A 10,109-nucleotide genomic window follows, 5' to 3' on the forward strand; every position below is an offset into this window, starting at 1 on the left:
TCCTGGGGGGCTGCACACCCTCGGTGTCGTTGGGGGCTCCAGCGGGCGGGTGCTGAGGGGGTGCAGGGAGGGACAGGTCCAGTCCTGGGGGGCTGCACGCCCTCGGCGTCGTTGGGGGGGGCTCCAGCGGGCGGGTGCTGAGGGGGTGCAGGGAGGGACAGGTCCAGTCCTGGGGGGCTGCACGCCCTCGGCGTCGTTGGGGGGGGCTCCAGCGGGCGGGTGCTGAGGGGGTGCAGGCGGGACAGGGACAGTTCCAGTCCTGGGGGGCTGCACGCCCTCGGCGTCGTTGGGGGGGGGCTCCAGCGGGCGGGTGCTGAGGGGGTGCAGGCGGGACAGGTCCAGTCCTGGGGGGCTGCACGCCCTCGGCGTCGTTGGGGGGGGCTCCAGCGGGCGGGTGCTGAGGGGGTGCAGGGAGGGACAGGTCCAGTCCTGGGGGGCTGCACGCCCTCGGCGTCGTTGGGGGGCTCCAGCGGGCGGGTGCCGCGGGGTGCCTCGTGCAGGGTGACGCGGTTTGGCAGGAGGCTGGGCGCCAGGGGCTGCCGGGGCGGGTCCCTGGATCCCCGCGGGACCCCCGGCGCCGCAGCTGCGGGCTCGGCTCCCAGCGCGCGCCGACAGCCACCCCGGGCCGGGCCCGCGCGCCAACCCCCCGTGACCCCGCCCCCTATGACATCAACCCAGGGGGCTCCGCGCTGTTGTGCCGTTTACAGGCCGGTCGCCGTGGTGACGGGGGCGGCCAAGGAGGCGGGGAGGGGCGTCGTGGCCGTGCCCCGCCCCCATGCAAATGTGCCCCGACCAGAACGTCATCTGCAGCCAATCCCGGCCGCACGCGGTGACCTCATCGGGCTGGCGCTGGGTATTTAAGGCGGCGCGGGGCGCCCCCCCGACGCGTGTATGCGAGAGCGCGGAGCGGAGCGCGGGCCGCGTCCAGCCTGTAACGCCCGGGGCCGCTGCAGCCGGACCGGGACCGACCCCCACCCCAGCGCCCGGGGCCGCTGCAGCCGGACCGGGACCGACCCCCACCCCAGCGCCCGGGGACGCTGCCGCCGGACCGGGACCGACCCGCCCCCCTCGCCCCCCCCCCCCCCGCACGGGGGCAGCCCCAGCGGGACCGACCCCCCAGCCGCCCCGGTGCCCGGTCCCCCCAGCGCAGCCTCCTGCAGCCGGCGCCGGAGGCTCGGCCCGGCGCCCCGCGGGCGCAGCCGCCCGGCGCCCCCCGCAGCCGGCGGGGGAGGATGGAAACACCCTTCTACCATGACGATGTGTTGAGCGCCTCGGCCCCGTCCCGCGGCGGCAGCAGCAGCGGCCTCCCCCGGCCCTTCCCCGGCGGCAGCATGATGAAGAAGGACGGGCTCGGGCTCAGCGACCAGGTGGTGGCCACCCTGAAGGCGCCCGGCCAGCCGCTCCACCCGCTGCGGGGCGCGGCCGGCGGCGGGGGCGAGGGCCCGGCCCTGCTGAGCTCCGCCGAGCTGGGGCTGCTGAAGCTGGGCTCGCCCGAGCTCGAGCGGCTCATCATCCAGTCCAACGGGCTGGTCACCACCACGCCGACCAGCAGCCAGTTCCTCTACCCCAAGGTGACGGCCAGCGAGGAGCAGGAGTTCGCCGAGGGCTTCGTCAAGGCGCTGGAGGACCTGCACAAGCAGAACCAGCTGGGGGCGGGCGGCGGCGGTGGCGCCGCCGGGGGGCCGCCCGGGGACCTGCCGCCCGCCGCCAGCCTGGCCCAGCCGCCGCCGCCGCCCCCCGAGCCGCCGGTCTACGCCAACCTGAGCAGCTACCCCGGCACGACGGTGAACTACGCCACCGAGACCGTGCCCTACCCGCCGCCGCCCGGGCTGGGGGGCGCCCCGCCGCATCCGCGCCTCCAGCCGCCGCTCAAGGACGAGCCGCAGATCGTGCCCGAGGTGCCCAGCTTCGGCGAGAGCCCGCCGCTGTCGCCCATCGACATGGACACGCAGGAGCGCATCAAGGCGGAGCGCAAGCGGCTGCGGAACCGCATCGCCGCCTCCAAGTGCCGCAAGAGGAAGCTGGAGCGGATCTCGCGGCTGGAGGAGAAGGTGAAGAGCCTCAAGAGCCAGAACACCGAGCTGGCCTCCACCGCCAGCCTGCTGCGCGAGCAAGTGGCTCAGCTCAAGCAGAAGGTGCTGAGCCACGTCAACAGCGGCTGCCAGCTCCTGCCGCAGCAGCACCAGGTGCCGGCCTACTGAGCGCGCCCGGGCCGGGCCGGGGCCGGGGCCGGGGCGCACCCGGGGGGCCTGCGCCGCGCGGGGGGCGCGCACAGCGGACCGTGCCCGCTGCCCGTAGCGGGGCTGTGCGCGCCCGGGGCGCCTGAACTGAGCCGGGGCCCTCGGTGCGGGGACGCTGCGGACGCACGTGCGGGGCGCCAGACAGGCCCGGGGCCGCTGTCTCCCGGGCTGCGGGAGCAGAGGGGGCGCTGGTCCGGGCGCCGCAAGACTCGGGAGGGGCCTCTGCCTTGCCGGGGGGCTGTGGGCGCAGTGGCAAAGCTGGGGTGGGGGGCGCCCGGCTCGGTCAGCCGGAACCCGTATCGCCTACCGAGCGCTCCGGCGCGGACTCCTGCCCTCGCCAGGGCTCGGACAAGCTCGGCCCCCCGGCTCCGAGCGCACGAATCCAAGAGACTGCAGAGCTACCCAGGTTCCGCCTCTGCAGAGCCGGGCCTGGGGCGGCCCCAGGCGATAAGCTCCAGTGTTCTGTTGTTTGAAGTGTTTTTGCTCTATTTATGTTTATACTGGGCCCAATGTTCCTCCCCCTTGTTCTATGCTCCACATTCCAGTGTGCAGTAAAGTCTTGTGCCAGGAGCTGTGTCCGCTGTCTCTCTCTTCTTCCCCCCCCTCCCCACCGCAGGAGAGGTGGTGTAAAGCCAGCCACCAGCTCTGCCTAATCAGAGCTGGGTTGGTTGTTGCTTGCTGGGCGCTGGCCTGGCTGGTGCTCCCCAAGGCAGAGGGAAGGAGGCTCCCCCGCCCCCTTCCCTGACCTAACTACTTGTTGCAGAAAGGAGGAGAAGCTGCGCTGAGCTCCAGTTATGGGGTGGAGGTGTCATGTGGTCAAGCGCTCCCCCTCCTGCCCATTGTGGAAACTACATCTGTGCGCCCCCACAGGAAGAAGCTTCCCAGCTGGGTTCTTGCTGAGAGTAGAGCTTGGCCCTGGAAGCATCTATCGCAGGTGACTATCCTTGGGGGAACGAGGCGTTTAAACAGCAGCTTGTGGTGGTGTGCTCTGAAATGTTAGACACCATAATTGGGGCAATTCCTTGTAAGGACACCTGGTCCAGTTGCAAGTCTGTGTTCATTTCAGGCTGCCCTTTCCCTGCTGGTTAGTTGTGGTGGCGGCTGCTGGAGTCTTGCTGTTCTGTGAATTAATAGACAGGCCTCAAAGGGGTGACTGGGGGCAAAAAATGAACTGTCAGGTTCTTGGGTCCATCACCTGTGGCACTTGTCTTGGCCTGGCGTGCACAAAGAAGGGTAGAAAGAAGGAAATGAGTTGAGAGAGAAAATGGAAGTGAAGGGGGCTGCTTGGTTTCTTAGAAACCCTATGACTAGGCAAACTTCTAGCTAATTGTAATTGACAGCTCTGCAAGTTTCTTCTTGGAAACGAACTTAAGCCCTAAACACGTAGGTTGCCTTGGCCAGTGGCTTGTGATACTAGATTACAGGAAAGGTCCAAAATATTTTACCTAAGTGGCAGCTCTGTCTTGCTAAGATTTGCAGCAAACTGGTCAAGAGCTTAAAGGAAAATGCCTTTTTCAAAGTGTAAAACAGTGTCAAAGATTGGGTCAGACGAAACTTTCACACTGAGGTGTCTTAGTATCTGACAGTACCACAGCGGGGTTGGTGGTTTCTAGAAGGGATAATCTTGCAAAATCCAAGACCGCAACAGCTCATTAGGTGAGTTTTGGTCTAGGCTCTAATTTTACAAGAAGTCTAAGTCGCATTAAATTTTATCCACTTGGTGTGTGACTGCATGTGGGCCCACTCATACAGGCCTGTTTACTGAAGGAGCACAAGGAAGGGTCTCCTTGTTGTTTTTCAAGGTTAACTTGATCATGCTCAGGTTGGTTTTCATCGGGCCAGGAAAATGGATTGTGAAATACTCTAATGGTAAAGCTCAGGGTGAGAGGAGTCCTCTAACATTTCCACAGTGGTCTGAGATCCTTTAAAAACTAGCCACTTTTAATAGGACTGAAATGGGGTGTGTACAGCTTATATGGTACTTGGTTGTGCAATGCTAGGCCCAGAGCTGGCTGGCTGTCACTGATACTGGTACATAATCTAAATGGTGAACAACCGGTGAGGTGGATTCCAGCTTTGCTCAGGCCCTAGGGGGAAATAAAAACAAACTTTTGCCAATGGGAAAGGCAGCATTCATAGGAGCTTTATTTTCAGCATTCCAAGACAGTGTTGTAAAATCTTTAAAGAATGTGTCCTTAAAGGTTGCACTTTGTTGTGGGAGCAAGGAACCAGTTGTGTCTCCTGCCTGGTCTTTACTGTAGCAGATAACCCCCAACTTCTGTTCCCAACCCTGTGGTGACATCAGGAATGACGCTGAGCCAGAAATGAAGTGAACAAAAGAGCAGTATTCCTTTGAGTGCTGTTCCCAAGTGGTGACGCCCACGCTTGGCGGGAGGAGCCATGCTCCAAGTAATGACTTGTCTAGGGAAGCCAGGTGGTGCAGTGGGTCTGGTACTGGCCTGCTGGGGGGTGCCACCTCCTGAATGGCCTGTGCCCCCGGCCCTCATCGCTGCTTGGCTTGGCAGGTTGCATGTATTAGGTGGTGCAGCTGGACACCTTTCAGGGACTCTTCAAAACCAGCAGCCTGAGGTGCCCAATCTGAGTTCACTATCAAGAACGAGAACGGATGCCAGATCAGTGTCATGCAGCCTTTAATCATAGAGATCTTTGTTTTCTGTGTTGTATCTAAAAACAACTACTCAACACCAGAACCACTGTGCTTCCCTGGAATGAGAAACTGAGGGTGACAAACCACTTTGTTTCTAACAATTTATACATTGGCTGGAACATTCTAAACCCTGGCAGCAAGTCAGCGGGCGAAAACTTGTCCTGGGAAGAGGGGGAAGGTGGTTTAAAGCTCTTATAATTTATGCTGGGAGATTGCTTGGCACTGAGTCTTTTCCTCATTTGTCTAAACAGGCAACAAAACTGAGGGGAATAAAAACCCATTTGCAGCCAATATACATTAAAGCTCAAAGCTAGCCCAAAGCAGGGACTCCGCTTCCCAGCCCCAGCCAGCAGTCCCCACGCTGAGAACAGCTTGTACAGGATAAAATGGCTGGAAAGCCTCCTTTTGCGTTTTGCCTGGAAAGGCTGGGGAAGAAGTCAGATTTCTGGGATTGCCCAGAAGAAGTCAGAAGTGGATTTCCCTAACTGCTTAGTTTGCAGGTGCTGGGGTCAGACTAATCCCCACCCTGCTAAAGGCTTTTCTCAGACTGAGTGAAATAGCCTAAAAAGTGTTTGTTTTTTGTCCATGCTTCTGTCCTGAAGCCAACCTGAAACAAGGGATGGTGGAGCTAAACACCCTGCTTGGGAGCCGGACTCCTCTCTCCTCTTTCTCCCAGGCCCCCCACCCCGGTTGCTCTGGGGCCCAGAGCCTCACTCACCACACAGGGGACTCAGCCCCAAATGCGTGGTCTGGGTGTAGCATTCAGGTGCTTAACAGTGGTAACCTCGATTGAAGGGAAGCACAGCTGAGACCCTGTCCTTTGAGCTGGGCCCCTGGCCCTGGCTTTGCATCTCAGCAAAATTGTTGAGGGGTCAGCTCATGCCCCACAGCCTGAGAGCCTGGAGCCTCTGCCTCCCTCCTGCTGCTTGTTCTCCCCTTGCTCTCCCTCGCCTTCATCTCCCGTCTGCTGCTGGCACTGCCCTGGACTGAGTGCTTCATTCTCTCCACCCCTTGTGGGGTTCAAAGTGCTCCCTTCCCATCTGCCTACCCACCCGTGAGCCACGGACCTGGGCTTTCCCGCTGCCCCTCTGTCCCATTGCTGTCCATGGAGAGCACTTTGGCCGCTGCCCCTACCTGGACAGCTGCAGAGAGAAAGCTCTGTCTGCCTTCCCCCACCATGCTACTCCTGCCTCTCCTTTGGCAGTCTGGGCTGTCCATCCCACCTCCCACTTGTGGGAGCATCCACCCTGCTGCCTGGGGTGATTGGTGTTGTTAGCAGCCCCAGTCCTGTGTTCTAGTGAAAGCAGTCCTAGTCAGCGGGGGGTAGGCCCTGCCCCAGAGCATCTGATGGCACCAGGTCCGCTCCCCCCAGCCTCAGCAGCCACAGACTGGAGTGCACGTTCCAGCTCACCCACCCTTTGGAAGCAGTGGTGAAGGGTCAGGTGTCCTGGCGTCCCTGGGCGATGCTCTGGAGCTGCTCCCTACGAAGCCAGGCAGGACTCTGGGGAAGTCTCCTCTCTGGGAGAAGCCTGTCTGCAGGACACACAGGTCACCCGGCTTCCCCCTTCCTGGGTCTGACCTCGGAGCATTCAGCCTCCTCTGCCCTTCTGTGCACTTCCCACAGCGAGTCTGCCCAGGTGGGGTCCTGGGGAAGCCAGAGGGTCCTGCCCCCCAACTCCGCAGTCAGATGCGACTCTCAGTCAGCCAGTAACACAGAAGGTTTATTAGATGACAGGAACATGGTCTAACACAGAGCTTGTAGGTGCAGAGAACAGGACCCCTCAGCTGGGTCCATTTTGGGGGGCAGTGAGCCAGACAGCCACGTCTGCCCTTCACTCCATGTCCCAGCCAGCCCCAAACTGAAAGTCCCTCCAGCCCCTCCTTCTCTGGGCTTTGTCCCTTTCCCCGGGCCAGGAGGTCACCGGATTCCTTTGTTCTCCAACCCTTTAGCTCTCACCTCGAAGGGGGGAAGGGCCCAGGCCATCAGTTGCCAGGAAACAGGGTGTCGGCCATTCTCTGTGTCCAGACGCCTGCACACACCTGCCCTCTAGGGCTCTGCAATGATCATACACCCTTATCCCACCCTCTAGATACTTAAGAACTGCACAGGGGAAACTGAGGCACCCCCACACTATTCAGAGGAAACATTAAGAACAGCCCGGCTTTGTCACACCAGGTTTTTTGTGGGCAGCGGGGGGCCTGGGGAGCTGGGGGGCACTCAGAGAAACCCAGCACCCACCGCGTGGGATTGCCCAGGCACCTGGCAGAGCAGCTGGGTCTGGGCTCTCTAGGGGCTGGCCCTGGGGGGAGCTGAGGGACTTTTCAGGGTCAGGATGACTGTTGAATGACAAGAAGGCCCCAGGGAAGGGAAGGATGGGCTGGGGACAGGAGCCGCTGTGGCTTCCTCTTGCCTTCCACAGAGATGCTGCAGGGTGAGGTCAGGTTTAGGGGTATGTGATCAGATAGAAGGGGCAGGGCTATCATCTCTCTTCCCCCTCCTCCCGGCCCAAACCTAGGGGACATGGCAGTGAATAGTGACACTGTCAGGTGCCTGATCTCCTCACATGCAGGCACAGGGCAGAACTGCTCCTGCAGGACCCTAGGGCTGCACAGAAGGCCTGGCCCTGCTTGCAGGTGCTTTGCTCTTTCACATCCATGCATGTAGCAGGTGACGCCTCCTGCTGGGGGGCAAGCGCCTCTCCCAGTGCACTGACTGGCTAGGCTGCAATGGGTGTTTTCCCCATAAATCCACCCCCCCTTCCCTGCCCCTTTGTCAGGGGCATGGCATCCTTTTAAACACAGCAGTGACTTCCCTGTATGCATCCCATGTAGGCCCAGTGCAATGGGGGTGGGGGGGGAGAAGAGGACATTTTAAACCCCTCCCCCCCACTATCTTCAAGGGATCCAAAATTGTCAGGCCAAAGCACGTAGGGGGTTATCCAGGGTCAAGGATCGGAACAGCTGCAAATGGGAGAGTCTTCAGTCTCCATGTAAATTATAAATCACAGCAAAATACTGACACAGAAGCCAAATCACTAAAGCTTTTGTAAACCCGTAAAAGCCCAGATTCCACAGAGCTCTGACTAGCCCCTGGACTCCTCGCAGGGAGCTTATTTTTGAAATGGTGACATCCAGGGCCCCAGAATACCCACTTGCCCCCGCCCGCAATAATGGACCCCTAGAACCAGCCCTGCCCCAGCCTAGCACTGGCCCTGACTCCCCATGGGACCCTGGGGGCAAGGGGCTCCAGCTAGGATCAGTTAGTTGATGGCTGGCTGGAGGCTTGACCACGTGAAGCAGGACACAGTGGTGAAGTTATTGTTCAAATGGTCACACAGGGGCTGGTCACTATGGCCATCTGCCTTTGAACTCTGCACAACATTGCTCTGCTAAAGGCGATGGGGCTGGTTCCAGAGTCTGCATTCCCTCTTTGTGCTGCATCAGCTCCAGGGTCATGGGCTGTGGAGTCAGCTCATATGGGGTGCTGCCTTAAGCTACTCCCTGCTGATGTGGGGCCTGGCTTTCCCGAGTGCAGAGCCCCCGCCCTGCCAGCGGGAACTGGGGGCCGCAGGCCCTTAGTGCTGCAGAGATGAGGGGCCCTGTCATACCTTGAAGCTGCTGTCTGAGAAGCATGGGGCTAGTCACACGGATACTGACCTCCTTTGTAAAGCGCTTTCAAATCTGCTGCAGAAAAGCACTAGAGAAGAGCTGCTGGGTAGCACTAGGATTATGTGGGGGAATGCGACCTAGTGATCTGAGGAAGGGGGTTCAGGCTCTGCTCTGTTTATAGAAATAGCTGGGTCCTCTATTGAAGCTACCTCTGGGGTGGAGCACAATGGCTTTTGGACAGCACTGAGTGACACTGCACAAGGGTTCAGGCAGGAAGAAGATGACTGGTCATCTCCACAGGTTTCGGAGTAGCAGCCGTGTTAGTCTGTATTCGCAAAAAGAAAAGGAGGACTTGTGGCACCTTAGAGATGAACCAATTTATTTGAGCATAAGCTATTTTCCACAGTATGCATCCGATGAAGTGAGCTGTAGCTCACGAAAGCTTATGCTCAAATAAATTGGTTTGTCTCTAAGGTGCCACAAGTCCTCCTGTTCTTTTAGGTCATCTCTAGAGACTGGAGCTCCAGTAATTTCAGCTGGCGTTGAGAGCGCATTCCCCCTCCTGCCGGTGAGGTGCTCCTTGAGGGGAAGGGTTAGTAATGAGACCCTCGCTAGACTGGCCCCAGTTACTCCTCCGCTATCCTAGGGCCGTTAGCTGCGTTACTGGAGCAGGTTCTGACCACAAGCTGAGTCCCACTCTGCTAGGAGCTGTGTGTTCCTGGCCTGAGGCTCTGACCCACAGCTTAGGGAAGTCAGTGGGAGTATGGGGGTGGGCGGGGGGGACTTTGGCTCAACCCTTAGGAATGCAGATAAAATACCCCTGTTAAAACAGCCGATGAGCTGACTTCAGACAGGGCTAGATGGTAGAGCTAGTAGCTGAAGCCCCCCTTTGCATGCAGCAATGCTGTGCCCTGTTTGCCCCCTCGCTGTCCCGGGCTGTGTGGGGGAGCTCTGGGGCAGCCAGCAGGCTGCGGTTTGTGGGGAGGAAGTTTTCCTCCCAGCCTTGCATAAACATTTTTTCCTAATCCCTGGTACATTGTTCTGCCTGGATGCCATTCAGAATCACAGACCCAAGAGGAAGCCTCTCTCCTTTGGCTGGGACTGTTTGTTGTGAGTTGCCTGATCAAAAATGTCCAGCACCGACCCACAATGCTTTTCCCTTGCAGGCAGGGCTGTGGCACTGGGCAAAAGCTTGGGCCGGCTTACTGAGAGCTGGGCCCGGGGTTGTGCCAGGTGGGTGGGAGTGGAGGAAGCTCAGTGTCCCAGTCTCTGCCACTCACTGCTCTAGGTCAGGTCTCTCCAGCCACCCTTCACAGCCAGGCTCTGCCATGTACTGGCCATTCCTCACATAACTGCTGGCATGGGACCTGCCAGGGCCTCTGGTGCCTCTCTCAGCTGTCTCCAGTGTCTTTTCGGGCAGGGGGCAAAGCCCCTGCAGTGAGTGACTGTCACGGAGTCCCTGGGCGATGCTCTGGAGCTGCTCCCCATGAAGCCAGTCAGGACTCTGGGGTAGTCGCCTTTCTGTGAGCAGCCTGTCTGCCGGACACACAGCTCACCCGGCTTCCACCTTCCTGGGTCTGGCCTCGGAGCAT

General features: G+C 59.9%; 1 protein-coding gene across 1 annotated transcript; it reads left to right on the plus strand.

Annotated features, from left to right (window-relative positions):
* Window positions 1-1,130: 1,130 nt before the first annotated feature.
* JUND (JunD proto-oncogene, AP-1 transcription factor subunit) lies at window positions 1,131-2,810 on the plus strand. Its single transcript, XM_073323667.2, has one exon. The coding sequence runs from the start codon at window positions 1,233-1,235 to the stop codon at window positions 2,199-2,201; it is 969 nt and encodes a 322-aa protein (XP_073179768.2). The 5' UTR covers window positions 1,131-1,232; the 3' UTR covers window positions 2,202-2,810.
* Window positions 2,811-10,109: the final 7,299 nt, after the last annotated feature.

This window comes from Lepidochelys kempii, chromosome 25, assembly GCF_965140285.1.
Source record: "Lepidochelys kempii isolate rLepKem1 chromosome 25, rLepKem1.hap1, whole genome shotgun sequence".
Classification (NCBI taxonomy): domain Eukaryota; kingdom Metazoa; phylum Chordata; order Testudines; family Cheloniidae; genus Lepidochelys; species Lepidochelys kempii.